Genomic DNA, 24,863 nt, shown 5'->3' on the forward strand with positions numbered 1-24,863 from the left:
AGTGTAGATATAGCCAAAAAAGGCTTTCCTGACATTTACCACACACACACCCCCATTCTTCTTCTAAAATACTGTATGCACAATCCTAGAGGGAAATTAGACTGTGAAAATCTTGCCTTGAAGTATTGTAAAGGTCTTAATTAAAAACTCAAAAACAAAGACGACTTGAGTTGACTCAAAATCCAGATTGACATAACACCCTAAATTTATGGGGAAAGTAATGTGGGGGGGGTTCATTTTTGTTGTTTTTCTCCCCCTATGTTCAAATATGATTACATGGATTAAGGAAAATGGATTGTACAGATAATAAACCCCAATTGTTCTTGTTTCTGATGGTTTATATAAATATTTACACATATATAACTGCAGACCCCTCCTGTAGCAGTGTTGTTGCTGAAGTATATTTTTGTTAATGGGTAGGACAGCAAGAAAAAAAGTTACTCTTTGTCAGTTATATCAGCAAGTGTTTAGTAATTTCACTTTGAATTCAGCCTGATATTTTTCCCACTCAATGAACCTGTTGAGAACGGTAGATATATTTCTTCCTTCAGTTTACCTGGGACATCTATGACCCTAATTAAAATAATTTCATACACTAATTCTTGATCTTTTTCTTCCTTTGTATTTTTGTGACCCGCTCACCTTCTTGCTTAGCAAATGGAAATTCTAGCAGTAAGTGATGGTTCTTGATTTATTGAATACTTACCCATGACAGTCGTCAAACTGGTCTCCATCTGTTTCTTGTCCATTTGTGACATAGTAATGTCTTGTCATAGACTATTATAAAAGTACTGCGTGCTTCAATTTTGTATAGTCCTAACCCATGAACTAGTGGTCCTTTGTAAATAATATGATCCTGTAGTTAATAGAAGTTAATAGTAGATGACTCCATTAGCAGTAGCTTCTCTGTCTAAATCTAAAGCAGTATTAACATTGCCTCCTCATTGATTCATGTTTTAGATAAAAATATGCAAACAAAGCAGTGCATAAGTTAATATTGCTGCTCCATTCCAATAAGAATATGCCATCTGATATTTCTTAAAATAAAATCATAGCGAGCTTTCATAAGGAAACATTCTTATGTCTAAGAATTGAATTAGTTTCCTCTTGCTCTATCATGCAATTGTAACTGTAAGTCTAGGGTTAATAGCATACTTACCTGTTTATATTATCATTGGGAAAAGAGGCCATACTCATAAATCCCAATTGTTTGTTTGGTATCAGATTTACTGTTTAAACTGACAAAACAGCCAAAAGAAGTAAAAGCGATCTATATATTTCCTGCTGGAGCATGACATTTTGAAATGTCATTTGAATCCCCTTTTTTCTTGTTGGAAATGTGATTGCCTTTCTTAAAAGATAAACTTTTAACCTGCCAGAGTAATGCTACTTTATTTCTAATTACCAATCTAGTCCTGAATGCAGCTTTCATCTGCTTTCATCAGCTTCTCACTACATTAGCTTGTAAATCTTCTTGACATTTCCTTTTCTGCAGTAAGCAAATAAATATTTTTAATACTGTAAATTCTGTGCTGGACAAACTGGCTATGGTTTATTTTCTGATTGTGTCATATGTTAGTTGATTAGCACTCCCTGAATTTAAGATAATGTTGCCGTTTACATTTTTAGGAGCTGGAGTTGTGTCGGAGGTTATACAAGTTGCATTTCCAGTTGCTGCTTCTGTTCCAAGCCTATTGCAAACTTATCAGCAAAGTAGATACAATCAAAAAAGAGGCAGAGGTAAAGGAAATAATATTATTTAGCTACCTGTTATTGGTGTTCAAAAGCAATACCCATTAAAAAATTACCTTTTTATAATTTTTTTTATCAGTGGGTCATCTCTTTTGAAAATGGAGGTGTGTATACCAGCTGTTTTGTAGCCAAGAGATAAAAGGTTTAATTAGAACTTGCAATTATTTTCTCAGTCATTGTATTATATCTGTGTTGATCCTTGGACTACTTGAAAGCTCTTTAATACAAAGTGATGCAGGGAGCCCAATGATCTTAAAAAAAGCAAGGATTTAAAATGTTTCTGTCACTGCTGGTGTATGCCAGTCAAACTGTAAATGAGGTACGTTAACTCGAATCAAGAAGATTCTGTTATGAAGACCCTTTCTGCCTCCACTGAGTCGCATCATCTGTATATAGTTGTATAGTCAGTTTGCAATTAATGTTACAGCTTTAAAGCCATATTCAAGTTTCAGGTGACTATAACCTATCTCTGCATATCTGTACAAGAAGTAGTATGTCTTCAGCACAACTAAAAATCAGGGAGACGGTGTCTCATGTTGGAAACAAAAAAGAAGCACCCAAAATTAGTGATATTTCTAAAAAATTAGCTATGAGAGGTTTTTAGAACAGAAGGTTGATTAAAAGAGGCTGGAGGGCCATAAAAAACTGCTGCATTGAAAGGGCAGCTGGGCACTTAATGAAGAGGAAGCAGTTTTCAAGCTGTCACTCAAAAGCTGCATTGGCTAGCCTTCTTGAGCTAGCTTGACTCCAACTACCACAGGTAACAACAACAGTGAAGACAGCAAAGGGAGACTTCGATGCAGTTAGTACAAGTTCAGCACAGACCCTGGTTATGTACTCAGCTCACTAGCCTGCTCTGAAGCCTATGCTATGCTGTCTTCAGTGCTCCTTTTACCCTCGCTAGGTGACTCAAGCTAGCTCAGGTAGGTTAGCCTGTGCACAGCTTTTGCTGTGTAGACTTACCCTCTTTCTCGTCAAACCCTTCCCACACTCCTTATCAGTTACACACATCCCTACCTCTCCCTCCAATTCCAACACACCCACCTCCATCCTCCATAATGGGCCCCTGGATGTTTTCATTCTTGAGATCCCAGTATGCACATTTGTTGATAACAGTGGGTAATGTTGATGAAAGAAGTTGTCTCCCAGTCAGCGGGTGCTATGGCAACTGGTCATGCATTTTTATCCCCACTGGCTGCCCAGTCAGCATGTCAGCCATAAGAAGCACTTCAGAGTATAGGTCTCGTGTCTTACTCATGTTCTTTGGCTAAGGAGTTTTCTTTCCCCCCTGTCCTGTCTGGGGAATTATGATGTTGGTTTTGCTTTCTGTGTAGACCATGGTAGATTGAGTGCAAGCTCAGGAACAGCGCTGCAGTATGTGCACTGGCTGGACCACACTACTGTGTTTGGGTCACCACTGCTATATACGTGTACTGGACTTTTTCTTTCTTTCTGTACATTCAGATTTTCTTTATTTGTAATAGAATCACTTCAGCTTTATTTCATTCTTCCAAAAGAGGCTACTTCTTTAGGTTGATTTGATACATGGCTACAGGTGGAAGGATTCGTGGCCCACCAATGACTGTGTGGTTGCAAGGTGAGAATTCCTTCAAGGAATTCTAAAGAATTGACTAAGGACAGACTATGGGAAGGCCCAAATGCTCATTACAAGTACTTGACTCATGTAATCATCCATATGCATCAATGTTTGGGCCAAGTGGCCACACTGGTGCCCTTGTCTGTGTGTCCTCATGCACAGTTCCGAGGGAGAGAAAGTGCACATCCCTATCTTCCTGCAACGCTTAATTTGGCTGAAAAGAGTTTTTGATCCAGAAAAGCTCACCTCTCCATATTTCTTTTAGGTTATAAACATGTCAGAAGAACTTGCCCAGCTGGAGAGCTGTTTGAAAGAGGCTGAATCTGCTTCAGACAGTGGTATTGAAGAAATTGAAATACAAGAGGCTTCCCAAGCTAGCACAGAAACTGCCATTCATTCTCTCATTGAAACCTTGAGAAGCAAGGAGTTTATATCAGCAGTAGCACAGGTCAAGGTTTTCAGGTAAAATGTGAAATGATTTAAATTATTATGCTTTTAGAGCAGCACTCAGTTTCCTAATGGACTTTTTAAATTTAAACATAGGCTTGATTCCAGTTTTTTTCCAACTCTTGCTAGATGTCCTTGTTGAAAAGGACAAAAATTGGTTGTTTTTATGTGTTTTTCTCCTGTGCATGTTCACCATTTAAGAAGGGTAGTTCTGATCTTTATTAACTGTTTGTATCCTTTGAAAAATAAATTTATTGTAATATTATCCTGTAAGAAAATGACATCTTATTAATAAGTATAGGAATAGCACCTTAGAACTCTCTCACATTCTTTTCATATATAAATACATATTCTTTAAAACAAAAATGAAAGTCACGTTGAATAATTAATTGCTTTGTTTTCTTTTGAAAGAAGATATTAAATATTTAAATTATATGTTCACAGGTCTATTTGGCCCAATGACATATTTGGCAGTTCTGAAGATGACCCAGTCCAGACACTGTTGCATATATATTTTCGTCATCAGACATTGGGCCAGACTGGTAGCTTTGCAGTAGTAGGCTCTAACCAAGACATGTCAGAAGCCAGCTCAAAACTGATGGAACTTAATCTAGAAATTCGAGAGTCTCTACGCATGGTTCAGTCCTATCAGCTTCTAGCAAAAGCCAAACCTGTAGGAAATATGGTGAGCACTGGATTCTGAACAGCTTTTCATTTAGTAGAGAAACAAAGCGAAGGATGCCTCAGAACATTATCAAGCACCTTTCATTAAAAAAACTAATGGCCAATACAGAATTTTAACATAGCAAGAAATTTCATCAAAAAACAAAGATCTAAAAACCAATGGAGTTAACATCTTACTGACTGCTGTTTCTACACACAACAGTTGTGTGGGCGGTAGTGATTTTTTAATTATATAGATATAAACTACATTAAAGGAAAAGGGCTAAAAGCAATGCATATACATGCATTATTTTCTGTAGAAACAGAATTGTAAGTGCTTTTGCAGTAATGGCCTCCAGATGTTGAGACAAGTAAAGCAGGTGGGATGAGGCTAAAATCAAGGCTGATTTATTTTGGCTGAAGACCTGCAAGATTTCCTGGTTTTACAGCAGTACATATAATCATCAACTAATTGCCTGATGACACATTTTGCAATGTCATGAAGAATGTGCAGTCATATATGAGCAGGAAAAGGACTTGTAAAGACTTTGCAAAAACCATTGATTTCTCAATGTTTTGTTTGCTTTTTGTTTTGTCTGTAATGAGGAATTATGTGTGAGAGTTGAAATGTATGGATATGTGACCGTTGCATTTTGAAGGTATGGATGTTTGTTGATGAGGTCTCAGAGCATGCCTAAAAGAGCAATGCAAGATTATTTTTGGAGAAATTTTATTTTATTAGCTCTAATCCTCATAGTGTGTAAATGTTAGGACATTTAATAATATTTTAAACTGGGATTCCCCAGTGTTTCTAAAAGAAATAATATATCTGTTAAACTATTGGAATGCTGCTCAGTTCTCTGATCAGTGCTTATGTTACAAATATTGATAACTAACCAAAAAGTAGCTGCCTGCAGAGACTTTAAAATGTATATTAAAGATATATGCTGCCCATCAGCAATTCTCATTAGAAGAAAGTTAACTTATTTTATTCTGTATATATTCTAGAAAGTGTATAGTTCAAAACCAGTATTTTTCTTGTACATTCATGCAATGCACTGTTATATGAGAATAGATGTACAAAGCTAATGGGGGAAGGGGAACAGTGGCTATTAGTAGTAAAATACATGATTTGCAGTCGGCGTAGTCTGCTGAGTTCAAGAAAAGAGGTGTGAATGCATTTACACGTATCTTCATAACTCACGTTACACCTCAGGAACTGGGACTACAGGGGAAAAAAATGAAAGGAAGAGGAAAGTGACTATCAAAACCTGCAATATACTTCTATATACTTATAGTTCATAGTCATTGTTCACTGTAGCATAAAATGAACTGGATTCTGTTGAAAATAGCATTTTGTAAAAGAAATACGTGAATGTAGTCCCATGATTCCTGTGATTTGAAAGGAACACCCAGTATTTTTATATGCATCTCTCTTACCCACTGTGATGATTTTTTTTTAAACTGGGCTCTGTAATTCCGGAGTTTAGAATGTACAAATGAAATTCTTAGCTTTGCCTTTTCTTGGGGAAGTGGACCCCACTAGAAATGTAATTATGCTGAAATGCATTAACTGAAGGCACTGTGCACCCTGTTGGACTGCTGACAGTAGTTGATACCTTAACAAGCTCTGTAACTGGTCAAGGCACATTCATAATCACTGTATTTTTTGATCTGATAAAATTGAATTATTTTGATGTTTCTGTGGTACTGTAGATGGTGTTCTTAATTATTTAATAAGTATTTACTGGGGATATGTAGTTTTATTTAGTGGCGCATTACACTTTTATTTACATCATCTTTTACCAGCTCCCCCCCCCCTTTTTTTTTGTGAAATAAAAACATTGTATCTGTCATCATGTGTATTCTGTGCAAGCTAGAAGGATACGTAAGTGTCATTTTTAGAAGTTTGTAAACATTGAAGTGGAAACATCTCTTAGCAGTTAACATACTGTACAATTTCAGCAATGAATTGGCAAATAGATTTCCATGTTTTCTTCTTATAGGTCCTGTCTACTCTACAGCATTTTAGTGTGCATCAAATCAGATTGTAATATGGCTTATACTACATATGCCTCACATCCACATCTAATTATAAATTCCAGTGCACAATTCCTAACCATTAATGTGTACAGTTTTTGGAACTTTCTGTTCTTACAATTACAAGACTAACCTAGGTCCCAGCAATATTCTCTTACTTTATAGTTTAGCCTAATCTGGGTGTTTTCTCCCAAATCCACCTTCCTCCCAAGCATCTGAAGGAACATCATCTCAAAATGCAATACACAGTATCTTCCTTGCACTCTTTTCTCCCACACCAGCCCTCCATGCAACCACATAACAAGGAAGTGGTATGCCAATTTAAGTGTACTTTATTTTGCTAACAGGAGCAAGCATTTACACATCCATTTCTTATAACTATCTGGATTCTTGTGCTAGCTGTTATCCTAGATGAACATTATCACAGATGATCAAGCACCTGATCTGATACTGGGGTCAATGACCTGTTTACCTTCTGAAGCAAGGGGTGTACCTAAGACCGTTATGGTTTAGCCAAGTGAAATCATGAGATTTGCTGCATATGCTGGTGCTTGGAGTGTCAACTAATGCAAATGGGGAAAAAAAGCAATAAAGGACTAGTCTGAGTGCAAGATTGCAACCTGGGGTCCAGCAAGCAAGGCCACGTTAACTTCTACTTTCTTTGAAGAACTGGTCCAGATTTTTAACAACAAACCAAGCTCAATCCTATTTCACATATTCAAGAGCTTTGTAGGAGTCCCTGCAACCCCCTTTGAAATTACACAATCCAGTGTCCACAACAGGTGGTGTGTGCTATGAGAACAGAAGTTTGCATTTAACATAGGCCTGAGATGGAGACAGGGAGTTCTTGCATTTGACATGAATTGGGACTGCCTACCAAGTGTTTAAAACGTACTAGAGTGTGGAACTACAGAGGATGGACGCCCCACAGGATTCATTTTTTACTGCCATTATCAAAAACACTCAATCCTCCAATTGCCAAAAGTGAGACTTCAGACTGTACCATTGTTATTGTGCTGGAAGAAACAGTAGCCAGGGAGGGTGGAAACCAGCTGTTATCCCCACGTTACTGCTCCTATTTGTAGCATTGACCTGACTAATACCGGCCACTGTAGTGAGGCAACATCCAGCAAGCCCACTTCTCAAGGTATATTAAGATCCAGTCTCTTGCCTCATCAATGATGCAGTACCTGCAGTGATGTAGGAGGATGTGGTGGAAGTAGCTGCTGTTTTCAAAAGAAGCGTGGTGGTAACTGTAGGAAATACTACAGCTCTCTGCCTTCGTTATGGCAATGGTTTAATTTTTATGTAATGAAAATATGAACTGCATGCAGGTAAACTTTAAAGTCTATATATAAAGTATCCTTTCAGAGAAGAAAATTAGAAGCAGCATACAACTGTGTCTCTGTGTTACAGTTCTATGATTGTCACAGAATTTTATCATTCTGAGGAGTGTAACACTGACCTACACTATTGCATCTTCAATAACAAGGTAGTCTTACAAACATCTGATTCTTAGGTAACTGGGGGAAATGTACTTTTTCATATCCTGCAGGCCATAGTCTTCCCCTTCTGATCAAGTCTACTGTTCCAGGAAGGAAAAGTTTTCTGATGTCCACAGAGCAATGAAGATATACCTCAAACACATGGACTGCTTTTGAAAAATCAGCATACTTATCTTTCCATCCAAAATGTCTCAGCCAAGACAACTTATCCATAGGCAGATAGATAAGATGTGTTAGAAATGCATACACTGCCTTGGGTGCACAGGTTCCAAGGTTCATTTAATGCATTCTAATGTAGCTCTCTGGGTTGAAGGGGTATCAGTCACCTTAAAATAAATCAAGAAGTTGTCTATATTGTCCTCTAGTATTTTCATTAAGCAGTCCAAGAGTGTCTTGTTCTCTTCCAGATATGTCTCCTTTGGAAGAAAGATATTCTATTGAGTAGTCTATAAAGATTTTTTTTCCCCTTCCCTGACAGGGAATGTGTAAATACTTGGCTGACTTCTGATTCCTCTCTGATCTCCCTTCCTGCTGTTTTCCATACTACTCTTCATCTTATTAGAGATGCAAGGTAGCAGCAAAGTCAGGAGCTAGAAGGGAAAATGTTAACTGATCATTTCCTTTCTAGAACTGATCTTTTCCCTCAGTCTAAACACATCCTTTTGGATATTTCAAACAGTTCTTTAATCTCATACAAAGCACAGATTCCAAGTCCAGAAGGGACCATTGTGATCATCTAGTCCAACCTCTTGTCTAAGACAGGCCATAGAACTTCCCCAAAATAATTCTTAGAAATTATCTTCTAGAAAGACATCTGATCTTGATTTAAAAATTGGCAGTGATGGAGACTCCACCAAGACCCTTGGTAAGTTGTTCCAATGGTTATTTGCCTTCATTTCCATTTTTAATTTGTCTTGCTTCAACTTCCAGCCCTTAGATTATGTTATACCTTTCTCTGATAGGCTGAGGAGCCTATTATTAAATATTTGTTCCTTATGTGGATACTTACAACCTAATCAAATCACTCCTTAATCTTCTTTTCATCTATCACTATAAGGTATGTTTTCTCATCCTTTAGCCAGTCTCATGGCTCTTCTCTGAACCTTCTCCAATTTATCAACATTCTTCTTGAATTGTGGCTACTAGAACTGAATGTAGTATTCCAACAGCAGGCTCATCTCTCTACTCCTACTCAAGATTCCTGTTTATGCATCCAAGGATCATGTTAGCTCTTTTGGCCACAGCATCACTTGGAAGCTCATATTCAGCTGATTCCAGTTTACTGTTTCTCAGGAGAAAGATTTATGGGTTGTGGAGGATAGAGTTCCCCAACCTGTAAGTAGGGCCTATATTTGTTGTTCCTAGCTGTATACATTTAGCCATATTAAAATGCATAGTATTAGCTTATGCCCAGTTTACCAAGTGATCTAGATTGCTCTGAATCCATGATCTTTCATTATTTACCACTCCATTTTGTGTCATCTGTACACTGTTTTCTTATAGGTCATTGATAAAAATATTATTGCAAGGCCCAAGATCAATCCCTGTGAGACCCCCCATGGAAACCCCACTCGATGACAATTCCCAATTACATTGAGACCTATCAGTTCGGCAGTTTAATACATTTAATGTGTCATGTTAATTTTATATCTAGTATTTTAATCTGTGTCATATCATATAAAGTCAAACACCTTAAAGTTTAAGTATATTTACACTATTACCTTTATCAACCATACTTGTAACCTCAAAGTTTGAAAAGATCTCTTTTCCATAAACCCATGTTGATTTGCATTAATTATGTAACCCTCCTTTAATTCCTTATGAAGTCCCCTGTCAGCCACTCCCTTATCTTACCTGGGATCAATGTTGAGCTGCCAGGCCTATAACTAGCTGGGTCAGAATTGTGATTATGAATTGAAGGAGTTGTTACTAACAAGTATTTCTAAAGGTTTGGCCATATGTTTGATAGGCAGATGGAAATGTGGACTGCCTCTCCAATCTGTGCAGAGAAAGCACAGCCCAGTAGTAATGGATTGGGGAAAGGGAATTAAGTAAAATTTTCCATCATTCCACATATGGGATTAAGCCAAATTCTGGTATACAGCAAACATTTAAAGACTCATCTTCTCACACTGGCACTCTACGCCCTCACTTTAGAAATAGGTGGCCAGTATTATAGCTACATAGAAGAAGCCAGTAGTCAGCTGCTACTCAGATCACTTCTAGGAAGGGGGGGAAACAAAAACACACACGGGGGGAAGAGGGGAGAAAAAGGAGACCCCAGAAGGAAAATCTCAGTACAGTCAGCCTGAGAGGAAAGACGAACCAGGATGTCCTTCCAAGAATTTGAAATAGTATTGGGAAGGGAAGAGGAGGAGAGAAGACAAGAAAAGGGCACCAAAACCAGAGCAAGAGGGAAATGAGGTAGAAAAGAGAAAGCTGTAGCTGGACAACCACACAAGCTCACTGTCTCCAGCATGGCAAAAAGAAAAGGAGGACTTGTGGCACCTTAGAGACTAACCAATTTATTTGAGCATAAGCTTTCGTGAGCTACAGCTCACTTCATGTCATTTCTGTCCTTGCATACTAACACCACTGCAGCTGCATTCTTCCCCCAATACAGTGACTCACATCTTTCCCTCTGTCTCCGCCTTGAGAGTTATGACCTCTCTGTGGATACCCAGAGATGCAAGCCAACATTATTCACATGCATAAGCAGTCCACCTGTGTTCTACATTTACACTTCATGTCACAGCTGGACTTTCAAGTTTCAAAGGGGAAGGGGATTTACATTTTTTTCCTGTGCTGTTTGGTTCAGTTCTTAGTCTTCTTCAGCACAATTACAATTTGTTAAACTGGTAGGAGGGAAGATGAGCTATAACTTTCATGGATAATGGACAGGTGTATAGATTGCTTAAGGGAGAAAGTAGAATTTATCACCTGTATTAGTTATTTCCCTACAATTGTAAGCTATCCCCTGCATTTATTTAATATGAACGGGACAAAGGACAAGTCACTCTTCCTCTTTCCTTTTACCAAAATATTGGTAATATGTATCCCTTATCTGGGATATGTTTCACATACTAGCTGCTATTGCATACTTCCTCACTGGGAGTCTTAAGCTGGTACAATGGAAATGTGGTTGCTTTAGTCCAAACTCTGGTCTAGCATTTTCCACCACTTTCACAGAAGGTCACACACACACAAAAAATCCAGTAAGTCAGCTTGGAGGTCTGTTAAAGGTTACCTGTTGAGCCGGACATCTCCACCTCCTTCAGTCTCCAAGAACATACTCCAGGAGCAGTCTTGTCTTTTTCAAATCACTTTGTGCTGCTTCACCAGCAAGGATCAGGTAGGGTAAGATTGCTCTGCTGGCTGGGGATCTTAGTGAATTCCTCCTTGTATGGCAAACAAAAGTACCCTCTCCCCCCCTACAGGGTCCAGTTCTTGAAAAGTTCTAGCCTTGTTTACCTTAGCTGTTGCCATTCAGCTCTCTTCTAGGAGTGTTTCTAACCACACCCAGTTGTTGGATGTGGGAGATGGATAGGTACGCTTCCAATACTGTATTTAGGAGTCTTGGACCAATAATCCATAATAGTAGCCAACCTTCACAAAGCTTTAGTAGTTTTCTTAGCCAGAGTGACTGATGCTCTGACAAGACAAGCTTCAACTCCATGCCCCCAGAAAATGGGCTTGATCAGCCATTCCTTATCTACAGTAATCCAATAGTATCAAGCCCCAAGCATAGAGCTGGGGCTTCAGCTCCATCCATCCCAACAGAGGAATTAATTTGGCAATGTATAGGTCTATGAACCTCAACAACTCAATCTGTCATTTTTCAGATACCACTTTAGATTGCTCCAGGATTAGGATTGCTGGTCTGTTTTGGTTTTGTGCATCAGGACCCAGCAAAATAATTCAACATCCTAAATTTATAAATAGGTCTCCACAAAAAGTGGCCCTTGTGTTCTGTGATAGACTCCAGGATTAAGTATTAAAAATCCCAGAACTCATGTGGAAAATACCCCACATACTCAGCACAGGCAGTAAAGTTACACAGTTGGACAGAAATGGATAATAGAAAGAGGCAAAACAAATTACATTTATGCTAGGAACAAATCTGTGTTAAAGTACTGAATCTGGGTTACTGCAACTAGGTCAGAAGGGCATATTAAAAGCTAGTTGGTCACCACTGAGACTCTAGCTGTAACATTTAACTGCACACCTAGAAACAAGTTTGTGAAGGGGGGAAAGAAAAAAAAAGGGTGGATGTAGAATGTAATCCTACAAGCTGCAGAATACAAACTTATTAAAAGGATGAACATTCTGCAAACAAAATAGCAAGGAGTAATGTGTGTATATTTATCTTTTGAAGTTAAACAATCCATGTCTGGTTTTACAAACTGATTATCCTTACTTCTGTTAAAGGTTGTGTTTCTACCCAACTGCTTTAAATGGTATTTTATATGGCAAACGTTTAATAAAGGTTCCCATTAATAGATGTAGACTAGAATTCTGTACATAACTTTAAAAGAAATTCTTATCTCCTGTCTATCTTTACTGTAAAAAAAAAAAAAAGGTTTGCATCCTTATGTAGTATGCCCTTTCCCATCTTCACTGAGAAAAGCCAGAGTGACAGATTTAATGGATTTTCACTAAAAATATGTGGAAAAACCTCATAGTAACTGCCTGCAGAAGGCCATACATTATTAGGTATAGACATACTAAGTTTGATTCATAATAAATAAAAATTAAAAAAAACACTTAAGGAAGGTCTTCTGTCTTTCCAAAAGTGTCAGTGCTTTTTAAAAAACATTGGAGGTTTTTCAAGTCTTCAGTATGTAGTACCACTGTTGCTCTAGGAATCTGACAAGCTTGATGAACACAGTGGAGAAGATACATACTATAGTTTTCACCCAATTGCTTATAAGCTACATTCCAGACAAACTGTAATTAGAGGTAAATATTGAGAGTAGTCCTTTAAGTAGACACCACATTTGATAAGAAATTGGTGTTTACTAATAAATGAGTAACTTTCCCCAATAAGTGCTGGTTCCAATAAGAGGGTCAACATAGCGTATAGCAGCAATGGCCTCAGGCCAGTACTGTGCTATTGTGGGGTTAGGAAGACAGCAATTCCCTGGTTCTACTTACTCCTACTGTTATAGTGTGGTTCCAGTTCATGGCTGTGCCATTGTGACAAAAATGCCACAACTCATACCTTAAGGACTTTCTTCACAGTTAAAAGGGGAGGCTCACATGCAAGCAGGCATAAGCCAAGTACTGTGGGTATCTGGTAGAGTTTAATAGGCACCTCTAGAAGTTAGACAGCCCTACTTCACGTTTTCCATCTTAGGATAGTGGCTGTGGGTCAGTAAAAAGATTTGTTTAAAAATGATTTAACAGTTTCCTCTTAGAGCAACTTCCTTCTGAAATTGCTACAATATCACCCTGTCTCATAGCAATATTAGATACACCCCCCCCCCCCATTTTATTTATCAATTCACAAAGGCAGCTGATTATTAGCAATGTGTTATCTTTAAAGGAGAGTTTCACAGAAAATTTACACATTACTGACTCTTGGTAACAAGCTTTTGTCTACACAATTTGAAAAATACACAGGTAGAGAAAATTAACAGTCACTATCAGATTAGCTAATCAAGCAGCTAGAACAGAAGCAAGCTATTTCACTGTAGGCTCCAAAGAGACATGCAGCCATTATAGTTATCAATAGCCACACTGATCTGTATCAGTTAGAAGTGATCTATACACATGAAAAAAGACACTGAAAATCTTTACCTGATCTATTAGCAACAGCCATTTAATTTGACCCTCTCCCCTTCATAGCTATGCACATCTGGAATACATGCCCCTTTTAGGTTGGGGGGGGTTTCCTTAAAGATAGTGCTGTAACAGCCCCAGATTAGTAGTAGCTAGTTTAGTTGTAAAAATGGCTACTTGTCTTCAGCTCAAGCCTAGAATTATATGTTGTTTCATGATCTGACTAGCCCTCTGCCTATTTAAGAATTACTAACTTTCAGGTATTAAAAGTGATCGGTAGATACACAACTTTCTTCCTGTGTATGTACTCCTACACTAGTAAGTGACTGTAGAACATTTAGTTAAATTGCAATCAGACATTAGTGTTTGCCTGTATTGTGGAAGGATACTATTGGATTTTCATTCTTGTGTTAAATGAGGTGGATGCTCTACATAGAGCGATAGAGGTAGAGTTTACCAGTAATCTGTTGAGTCTCAACTGCTCAAGTCACTCCCCAGAGAAGTCTTCCTGAAGCATAGGAGGTCACTAGGAAAGCATGTCTACCTCCTCCAGAAGCAGAAACTGCTAGGTGTGTCATCATAACAATAAGTCATACAAGGAAGAGTAGTTCTGTGGCTGACAGAATGATAGTGCCTTCTCCCCCATTCCTAATGGGGAATGTTGCAGCTTCCCTACTCATAAATAAGGTAGACATGAGCATGCCTTATCAGTTATAACAGTGCTTTGCCATACCTTTATTTGTAGGTTTGCCCAGGTATACCCCACCATATTATATATTCTTTCAAAAGAAAAACTGCTTTGATTGCAATTTTACACCAGGATTCTTTAAACTAGTATCCCAGTCAAATAATATATTTGAAACTAAATGTACTATCACAGGAAAGACGTTTGCCTTTGCATCTCCCACAGAGATCTTGACGATGGGGTCTCTTGGGGTCCACATGGCGCACTTTCACAGGGCAGGTGCATCTGGTCTGCTTACAGCTCTAGAAAGAAGCAAGGATGTTGGAGGAGAAAGTACCTGAACTGCAGTGATACAGGTGAGGCAGGAGATCTGCAAGCTTAGGGGAGGACACGGTATTAACGGCAGTAGTTTAGATTATAGGCTGCTCAGTGCAGGGAGGAGTGAGGCTGCTGACAAAGCTCCAGCACACTTGTGGTGCTAGAGCACAGCTGGAGTTCCCAGGCTTACTGGAAGGAATAGTGGGGAAGGCCCCCCCAAACCCACCTCCCTGAGTTAAACCAGGTTACAGGGCTCCCGAGTGCGCTAGCTGTGGGTAGGCCCTGAGGGGGCTGTGCTCACCTGGCAAGTGATGTCTTCCACGCGGTAGGGGTTGTAGGATTTCTGACACGTCCGGCAGAACTGCCTGAAGTAGACCTGGAGGAAGGGGAAAGGCGGGTCAGTGGCGGTCAGAGCCCGGGGGGCAGGGGGGCAGCCCCGGGGGCACCAGGCCTACCTTGTTGGTGCCCTGCACACACCACACGTAGGCGCTCTCCCAGCGGATGTTGCAGTCCTTGCAGTGGTAGTAGCCGTACTTCTGCTCCAGAAACTAGGGGGAACAAGGGTGACTCAGCCACGGGCAGGGAGCCAGCTCCCAGCCAGGCCAGCCCAGCTCCCGCACCCTGCTGGCCGCAGTGCGAGGAGTGACCCCGCCGCAGGGAATCGCGGCAGCCCCGGGGCCAGTCACTTGAGGCCCCGCCCCCGGGCTTCCCGCCACCCGCGGTGACCCGACCCGCCGGGCCCTCACCTGGAAGCGCAGGCGGGTCTTGCCCTGCTCCGGCTCCTGAGGGGCTGCGGCCTGGGGCTGCCCCGCCGGGCGCTCGGGGGCCCCCTGCTGGCCTTCCTGCGGCGGGGCAGCTGCCGCCGCCGCCTCCTCCTGCTCCGCTACCTCCTGCTGCGGGGGCTGCTGCTGGGGCGGCCGCGGCTCCTGCGGCTCCGCGCTGCTCCCCGGGGGCTGCTCCCAGCTGGCCCGCACGGCGGCCGCCTCCGTGCGCTGCTGCTCCTCTTCCTCGGCCGCCACCGCCGCCGCCTCCTCCGGCTCCTCCTCGGCAGCCTCCTGCCCCGCTTCCTCGGGCTCCTCCAGGAAGGTGGTGAGTCTGCGGGACGCCATGGGCGAGTAGACGGCGATGGTCCTGGGGAAGCGGACGGGCCGGCTGCTGGTGGTGGCGGAGCTGCCCTGCTCCTGCTCGCGGGGCCGCAGCGGGGGCAGCCCGGGGGCCAGCCGCCGCCGCAGCAGCAGGGTGCGGGGCCCCAGCGAGCACTGCACCGAGGCGTCCTGCCGCGGGTTCACCTGCACCCCCACCTCCTTGGTGTTGGCCTTGCGGAGCCGCGGCGTCAGGCTGGGGTTCACCTGGGACAGGATCGCCTTCAGCTGCGCCCGCTGGTAGTTATCGAAGTACTCGGCCGCGGCCGCCGCCGCCGTGTCCCCATAGCCCGAGAAGTAGGTGCCCCGCTGCCGCCAGGCGCCCGGGGGCCCTTTGCCCTTGGGCGGCTGGTAGCGATAGGAGTAGGGGGTGTAGGCTGAGTACAGGTAACTATCCATGGCCTCATCCGCCATGGCGTCTGCCCCGGGAGCTGGGCTCGCGGGGGCCGCTTTAAATACCCCGCGCTGGGGAGGGGCAGGCTCAGCTGCACGTCCCGTCCCCCCACCGCCACCTGAGCGGGGCTGTTTCCATTGGCGGAGGGGCAATGAACCGCCTCGCCGCGGATTCCCTGGCGGGGATCGCTGCCCCGGGAAGCCCGCGGGGAAAGCAGGTGGATGGGAAGAGCCGGCTAAGCCCGGGGTCCAAGGAACATAGCGGAGGTGAGAGCCAGGGAGGGGAGCCACCGGGTAGCCTCAGGTGACAAGGCAACCAAGGCGGCGGGGACGCAGAGCTTCAGGCAGGTCTTTGAAGCAAGTAAACCCCTTATTGGTACAACCTCCTGGGTTCTCCCTGTCTATTAAATGTCCTGAGTCTCCCTTCCTCTTTCACTTGATTTACAACTCTTGTATCTGCCCCCCGTATCACCGCCGTGTGGGGACCCTAGAGTCTGTGCAGCGTTCACCTGAGCTGAGGGGTTTAGCCGGAGGCTGTGCAGCGTTTTCTCTTGAGCAGACCCGGTACATTTGATTGATCGGTGATATTCCCCCGGGAGCACGCAAGAGGCTGTACGCCGCAAACAAAGAGTCATAGCAGGGTGTCTGTGAGAGAAACAACAAACGGATGAATTCAGGGGCGCTGGAACCATTTGTATAGTGGGGGTGCTGACAGCCTTGAACCAAACTGTAAACCCTGCGTATGATGGAAACCACTTCAAGCCAGGCGGTGCGGCAGCACCCCCAGTTCCAGCACCTATGGCTGAATCTGTAGAGGAGGAAGGAACGCGTGAATGCCTAGGCTGCTACTAAACGTAAGAGCCAGGACCAGGTAGTTTAAGAAGGGAGGATTTACCTTCCCTGCAGATAAATCTCTGCTAGATACATCTCCAGATAAACTAGACCGTTACTTGCACTTCCTTTTAATTTTTAGTTATCTTTGGAGGGATTTTAATTGGTGACTAATACAGCGTTAATTCATCTTTTCCACGCATTTATAATCAGAACAATAAACAGGATTTTTTTTACAACTAATAGGATGCATGAAATTGAACGACACTTTACAAATATTATCTAATTTGCTCCTTTGTTCACACCATTGATACACAAATTAACCCTTTCCTACAAAATGCTTCGTTCGTTTCTGGTACCGGTCCCTGCCTTACTTAATTCACCAAAGAGCGTCTTCCTATGAAGATGTAGATGTATTTCGTTGTGTCACATTGATTTGTGTACATATAAGGCTATATGTTTGAGGAAATATTCGCAACTGGCACAATAATAAACGTATGGTCATCTTATACACTGGGAGTAGTTGGGTTGATTATGGAGGCTGGTCAGTACCCCAGCTGCCTGTTTTACTAGCTCCGAAAACATATTGCAAATACCATATAATATTAGTAATTCAAGCGTCCCCTTCTGTTGCTCTGACTGTTGTCCATCTACAGTGCAGTTTGTGCAGTCTCCATCAGAATAGAATTGTGTTCCTCTGTAGTCACCGTGCCGTATGAGGTGTCTGCCATTTCCTCCTCTTTCAGTTTCTTGTAAGAAATATCTGTGTCTTCATCTTCATTTAGGGGATCTTGTTTATAGGTATCTCTTCCGTACATCTTGTACACTAACACAAAAAGTCCTGCTTCTGCAGCCTGGAAAAGTGCATAAAGCAAGGGAAACATATACATACTTCCTATGAGATGTGGTGGAAAGGTTAGTTTTAGTATAGCCGTGCAGAGCTGGACATTTTGACATCCTGTTTCCAAAGACACTGTCCTCTTGCAATGAGGTGGCAGGTGAAATAAAGTAGCTAAGCCATATCCTGAGGCATAGCCTGCTAAGGGCATCAAGAGTGCTACTATGTAGACAGACGCAGGGATACTTGCCAGCAGCTCAGGTCCCAACATAGTGCCAGTCAGAATGAAAAGAAGCACCAAAGTCACTAAAAGGGACCACAAGGAAACCTAGCAATAATGAATAATCACAATCAGATATGTCAGAGAAAAAAGAAGGGAAAACTTACATTAGAGTTGTTTAAAAGCAAATTAATTACATACACAAATATTAAAATAGTATAATAAGGAAAGAATTTAAACTATATATTTGTTTTAAAAATCAGCACATTTTATTGCAGCTGTTACAGCGGAAGCTTTTCCTTATATGAATAGTGAACAGACAAAATGTGATTGAAGGACATTGAAAAGACCACTCTGCTTAATCCCAAATGCTCTTGAGTTTGTCATACCTTTAGCATTTCTAACATAGAGCTTCTTTTAAACTATCCACTGATGGACAGATTCTGCTACCCTTTCTTACCTTGGACCTGATCCAAAATTTCAGTGGGCTTTGAATCAGGCCCAAGGTGAATAAGGGTGGAAGAAATCTGTTTCTTAATTAGTTTTTAACAGTATAACTTGTCTGGGATACTTTCTCAGAAAGACAGTAACAATCTGCATTAATGTGTGTAAATTTTCATTTAAAAAAGAAAATGAAGCTAAGTCTTATTTTTGCTATAATACTTTAAAATATTACCTTAAAAGGGTAAATTGGATAAACTATTTAAAGAAATTTCATCTTGCCTAACAATGTGTATGTCAAGTTTAAACCTAAAGGAGATATAAACCATCCAAACTGACAGTTAAAAAGGATGGTACCAGTTCTGAGATAAGGTCTGATCCCATTGAATTCAATGGCAGTGATATAATTTACTTTAATTGATGCAAGATCGGGCCTAGAGTTTGGGTCTTTTTAGTTTAGTGTATTCTGTGCATGCTGCAGCCATTGATTGATTTTTGCAGTATTGTGTGTGCTGAGTGCCTTTGCTTTACCTTTGAGCATGTTTTGCTTGAAAGTTTACCTTAAGTTTTAACTTCCATATTTTGTTTTTTGATTAACAGAAATATTCATTTCACAATTGTTGCTTTCAGCATAAATATATGTTTAAAGACTTTTGTGATAGTACTTCAGTCAGGTAATTACGTTTAGTAGTTTCACTTTTCTATCCCCATGAATTCCCTTTCCTGAAACCTTTCTCTTCCCCTTCCTTGCAGGTAATGTTAGCTAAAGATAATAGGATTGTACATTTCTGTTGTTCAGTGAGACCTTTTTTTTTTAGTTGTCCTCATCCTTCCCTAAAACACTGGGTGAAATCCTGGTACCTTTGTTTATTTTGTTGAACCTTCGAAATTATTTTCAAATAACATGCACATAAATGTACTTTAATGTTATTTTTCTTATTGACTGCCATACAAATTGCTTGCATGATGAAGGTTTAGTTAGAAATATAGAAATTGGTGGTGCCACAATTGATGAAAAATGCTTATTGAAAATTTGTATATTTCCAAACAAAGAAATAACTTAGAAAACAATAACTGTTATCTTTTTGTTTTAATTATTCCAAATTAAGGTAGTTTTTCGTGTTACTATTTTTGTGAGGAATGTACTGATGTTATTGCATGTGGGACTGAAGCTACTAGTTTTAATGTGGATATAGTACCTGATTATATTTATAACATTATTTATTTAAAGCACATGCTTAGCAATGTTATCTCATAATTAGAAATATATTGAGCATTTCTTTTGTGATTTGATCTGCTCTTGTTGCATCGAAGAAATGGCATTGTCTACCTTACCTTTTATTTAATGTTACTGTAGGGAAATAGTGATTCATCCTTTGGTCTTTGTGAGGGAGCAATTTTGTTTTTTAACAAAACGTTACTTGTAGTCAACTCTAATCCTGCCTGTAACTGTTTTACAGAAATCAGTCACACACCGGCAGTATTTTATTACTAGTTGTCCACAATGGGCGCTTATACTTCCTCTTTGGAAAACAGAGAGAGAGAGAGAGATTATGTTTAGAATTCGGAACAAGTCCTGAGGGTTTACACGAGTTTATGTGATGAGCCTTAATCCTATGATTTGCGTGATATCAGTACAATACACGGAAGTGCTCAGTTTCTACACTGACATGCTGTCCTGATGAAAACAGATACCATGCACGCTGCTCTTAATGCTGGCTCCTCTACTCTTTGGAGTACTCACGACGTAGGGCAATATTTATATGGGTTGGCAAGCTTGACCCGTCTCTTTATTGTAGATCTGTTAAATCTTCCCCCACGTGCATCTTTTCTTATCCTTTAACTAGACCATGTGCACTCTATATCCTAAAGCAGCAGCGCCTATGGTGCGGCTCCGAGAAGCAAAGCCCTTCCCCACACCCCTATGACCACCCTAGCGAGAAGGAGCTCCCTAGAGGCCTGCTCTCGAGTGGTGCTCAGCACCTCTGTGTATGTAGAAGCGGGACCCGGCGCAGCTGTTGTTACCTTGAGCAAGAGGTCGGCGACCCGTGTGTACTTGTAGCGGATGAAAACTCCTACGCCGATGGGGAGCAAGGTGCTGCATAGGGTCAGACTCACGGCCCCCAGGGGCAACAGCTGCACCAGAGGCGTGTTGATCCAGGCGCGGCTGTATATCCACAGGCACAGGGGCATCAGCAGCAGGGCCAGCAGGGTGGATGAGGCGGTCATGATAATACTGCAGGAGGGAGGGGACAGAAGAAGAGGCGGCGGGTCAGCACGAGCCGCTCTTCCATCAGCTGCTGGGGTGGGGGGAACAGTACCTCCTCGGGCTCCAGTAAGAGCTGGCGGTACAAATCCATTTCGTGTAACGAGCCACAAACCTATTGTACAAAACCCTTCTCTAGGAGCTCGGACAAGAGTCGCCCAGGGCGCAAGTAGCTGTTTGATTGCAAGAATTTCCCTTCAGTTACCGAGCAGATTGGATATTGGCCTGAATATGGTTTTTAGGAAGGGGAGGGGTATTGCCAGCTGTGTTTTTTGTGAAAAGAAAATTGTATTTTTGTATGTAAAACCTGCCTGCCGTGGCGTGTCTTGGAGCACAAACAGATAATAATCAGCACGGGTTGGGCTCCCCTCATCTCCCAAAGCCAGCGCGGGAGACAGCGCAAGAGCTCAACGTCTTTTTGTCCCCCCAAAATTCCCCTGATGAGATCCTGAAACCGGCTCCTCTGTCCCGGTACCCACAGGCTGCGCCCCGGAACAGGGGCACCAAAAGGCTGGCACAGACCTGATTATAAAATAGCAAATATTTTAAACAGCCGTAAACCGGAGAGTCCTCCCGCAGCACTCACCGTCCACACCCACCAGCACCCCGGCACAGCCACACCCCCCGCACTGATACTGACCCCCCGGCACATCCACATTGCCCCTTCCCCCCACCCCACCCCCTCCCCGGCACATCCACCCCCCCCCCGCACTGATACTGACCCCCGGCACATCCACATTGCCCCTTCCCCCCACCCCACCCCCTCCCCGGCACATCCACCCCCCCGCACTGATACTGACCCCCCGGCACATCCACATTGCCCCTTCCCCCCACCCCACCCCCTCCCCGGCACATCCACCCCCCCCCCGCACTGATACTGACCCCCCGGCACATCCACATTGCCCCTTCCTCCCACCCCACCCCCTCCCCGGCACATCCACCCCCCCGCACTGCTAGTGACCCCCGGCACATCCACATTGCCCCTTCCTCCCACCCCACCCCCTCCCCGGCACATCCACCCCCCCCCGCACTGATACTGACCCCCCGGCACATCCACATTGCCCCTTCCCCCCACCCCACCCCCTCCCCGGCACATCCACCCCCCCCCCCGCACTGATACTGACCCCCGGCACATCCACATTGCCCCTTCCCCCCACCCCACCCCCTCCCCGGCACATCCACCCCCCCGCACTGATACTGACCCCCCGGCACATCCACATTGCCCCTTCCCCCCACCCCACCCCCTCCCCGGCACATCCACCCCCCGCACTGATACTGACCCCCCGGCACATCCACATTGCCCCTTCCTCCCACCCCACCCCACCCCGGCACATCCACATTGCCCCTTCCCCCCACCGGCACACCGAGGCCCGCGGCTGCCGCCCTCTCACAGCGAGGTTCGGACCGCGTTCTCCGGGTCCTTTCCTCCGCCAAGGAGCGACGCCTGCCCCGCCGGGGAGGGAGATGAGCCCGGCGCGCCGCGGAGGCAGCGGCCCCGGTCGGCTGGGTACCTGAGGTTCATGTCTCCGTCGACCAGCAGGGACATGATGTTGGAGAGGTTCCCCCCGGGGCAGCAGCCGCACAGCAGCACGGCCACTGCTGCCACCTCGTCCAGGGCGAAGAGCAGCGCCAGCAGGAAGGCCAGCAGGGGCATGAGCAGGAACTGGCAGAGCAGCGCCAGCAGCACCCCCACCGGCCGCCGCAGCTGCCCCCCGAGCTGGCTCAGCTCCACGGTGCAGCCCAAGCCCAGCATGGTGGTGCACAGCGCCAGCCCCACGAACACGCTCAAACCCTGGTTCAGAGGGGTGTCCCAGAACGGGGGGCTGCCCCCCGGCCCCCTGCCTGCCTGCGGCACCCGGCTGGAGGGGCTGGGGCTGCCGCTGCTGCTGTTCTCGGGCTCCGGGGAGAGCGAAGCGAAGGGGGAAAGAGTCCCGTTCTCCACCCAGGAGCTGTCCATGGCTGTGCACTGTATGTGCGCGCCTGGCAGTCAGCAGCTGAGCATCTAGTCAGAAGCTGCCAGGTCCCTATCGCCTGCCCAAGCACTGGAGGAGCCGGGAGGCCCCACAAGGTGGGGACTGATAGGCAGTGAAGAGGCTGAGGAGACTGTCAGTCAGTCACTGGGCTGAAGCACTGGCACATCTTAGCCCTCCTCAGACCCTTCATCCCCACCCCCTAAACACCTCCACTTACAGCCAAGCACAACAGACCTCATTCACACAAACTGAATTAATCTGCCCTACACAATAGAGCACCTACAGCTAGACACACTGCATCGAGTATATTCACACTAAATTAGGTTCCCTCTGTCTCTTACACAAGAACGCTTGCTTTTTTGTATCCAGTGTGTCTTGTGTCTGCTTTATATAGGGTGCATTCAGTCACACACTTAACCCACAGGCATAGACAGACATCCTGTTAAGAAGCTACTCCAGGCAGGGCCCATGTCTTCCTTTGTGTCTGTTATGGTGCCATGCTCGCTGTCAGCAGTCAACCAATAATAAAAAATGCTTTATTGCAGGTCTAGTGGAAAAACAAACACAAACCCCGTGCTAAGATTATTTTGTCTGGTAGTCTCTTGTGAAAGACCATGCTGCTTGAAAAGAGAAGCAAGTGGTATCCACTGGGTCACCTTTGTCCGCTATTTCCCCCCCAGAGAAGTCTAACAAATATTTTCAACTGATAAAGGCTTGACAGGGGACTTTTGGAGGGATGGACTATGAGCAGACACATTTCAGTTTCACTCCAAGCATACTCATGACAAAAACAACAACAGTCTACTATTAAATATTAATATTAATATTATTTTCTGATTTTTGGTGGTTAATCTGGCTCAGCATCCTAAAGCAAAATGAACTGATCATCACAGTGTCCTCCTAAGTGAGCAATGTCAGCTTTACCTTTGATACATTCAAGGAAGGTCCAAAGTCATTCCCACTAATGGAAAGAGTGTACTTGAGTAAAAGCTGTGGCATGGGTGAGGAATGATGAAAAGCTCTTTAGCCAGGTCAAATTAGAGCCACTTTCTGCTGATGCTGGGCTTCAATAATGAGCAAAGAACAAACTGTGTTTAACCAAGAAACTATGTGATTTAATTAATAGCAATAAATCACACGGTTTTCTGCTGCTGCATGGATCTAGATAGGGGTGCTCACTCCCCCTCTTGCTTTCCAAACTGGAGCCTCACAATGTAATTTTCAGAATAACCCTGGAATCTATAGAGTAGAGATGAATACTATACAGATTTTATGATGTTATTCTTGATTTGCCTAGAGGAGAGACCCTTGCTAGACACTCCAAAAAATCTGTTAGTAAAAGCGGTCTATATGATATGCAAGTGACAGCACACCAGCCAGAAGGTGACAGAGGGCTATCCTGTCCATTCCACTGAAGTGGATGAAGGTTTCTAAATGTAGTGGGTGAAATTCTGGGCCCACTGAAATCAATGGGAGTTTTGGCATTGATCTCAATGGGTATGTCTACACTGTAATAGAAGACCCATGGCACAGCCATGGCTGGCCCGGGTCAGCTGGTTCAGGCCAGTTGCAGGTCTTTAATTGCTGTGTAGACAAACCCAATGGGGCCAGGATTTCATCAGTATGTGAGGATCTCTCTTACCCATCACTCAAGCAACGTATACAGGAAAAACCTAATTTTCCAGAGTTGTTCTAATTTACTGGCGTCAGATGGGTTTTAAAATGGTGTTTAAAAATTGCCACCTTTCTCATATCTTATTTTTTAATATTTATTCATTATTTTATGTTGTCTGTTTCTTTAAAAAACAGAATGCCATTTTAAAAGACAAGTAGGACTTGGGAGACAAGGACATGCAGGAAAGGAGAGAAAAGGAGCCTCTGTGCGTGGTCTGGGCTGTGGTGCTTCATGCTTTGTTGAGTGCCACTCAGGGCCTCAGGGATAAGGATTCTTCCGCTACACAAAAGGCTTGG

At 43.5% G+C, this 24,863-nt stretch overlaps 3 protein-coding genes across 3 annotated transcripts in view; 1 reads left to right on the top strand and 2 right to left on the bottom strand.

The window, feature by feature from the left end:
- The window catches only part of FRYL (FRY like transcription coactivator), a 321,897-nt gene extending 315,624 nt beyond the window's left edge, over window positions 1-6,273 (top strand). The window contains exons 60-63 of the mRNA XM_074951439.1: window positions 655-672; window positions 1,630-1,740; window positions 3,615-3,811; window positions 4,241-6,273. Of these exons, the coding sequence (XP_074807540.1) occupies window positions 655-672; window positions 1,630-1,740; window positions 3,615-3,811; window positions 4,241-4,499 (585 nt within the window). The 3' untranslated portion in view covers window positions 4,500-6,273. The remainder of the gene's footprint in view (window positions 1-654; window positions 673-1,629; window positions 1,741-3,614; window positions 3,812-4,240) is intronic.
- Window positions 6,274-13,982: 7,709 nt separating this feature from the next.
- On the bottom strand, window positions 13,983-16,344 carry ZAR1 (zygote arrest 1). The gene is made up of 4 exons (XM_074951442.1): window positions 15,535-16,344; window positions 15,244-15,336; window positions 15,090-15,164; window positions 13,983-14,772 (listed from the first exon to the last, which is right to left on the bottom strand). Exons 1-4 carry the CDS (start codon window positions 16,342-16,344, stop codon window positions 14,629-14,631), a joined length of 1,122 nt encoding a protein of 373 aa, XP_074807543.1. The 3' UTR covers window positions 13,983-14,628.
- Window positions 16,345-17,456: 1,112 nt separating this feature from the next.
- Window positions 17,457-22,885, bottom strand: SLC10A4 (solute carrier family 10 member 4). Its single transcript, XM_074950092.1, has 3 exons — window positions 22,431-22,885; window positions 20,679-20,889; window positions 17,457-18,320 (listed from the first exon to the last, which is right to left on the bottom strand). The coding sequence occupies exons 1-3, from the start codon at window positions 22,874-22,876 to the stop codon at window positions 17,805-17,807; spliced, it is 1,173 nt and encodes a 390-aa protein (XP_074806193.1). The 5' UTR covers window positions 22,877-22,885; the 3' UTR covers window positions 17,457-17,804.
- Between the last annotated feature and the right edge of the window lie 1,978 nt (window positions 22,886-24,863).

This window comes from Natator depressus, chromosome 4, assembly GCF_965152275.1.
Source record: "Natator depressus isolate rNatDep1 chromosome 4, rNatDep2.hap1, whole genome shotgun sequence".
Classification (NCBI taxonomy): Eukaryota; Metazoa; Chordata; order Testudines; family Cheloniidae; genus Natator; species Natator depressus.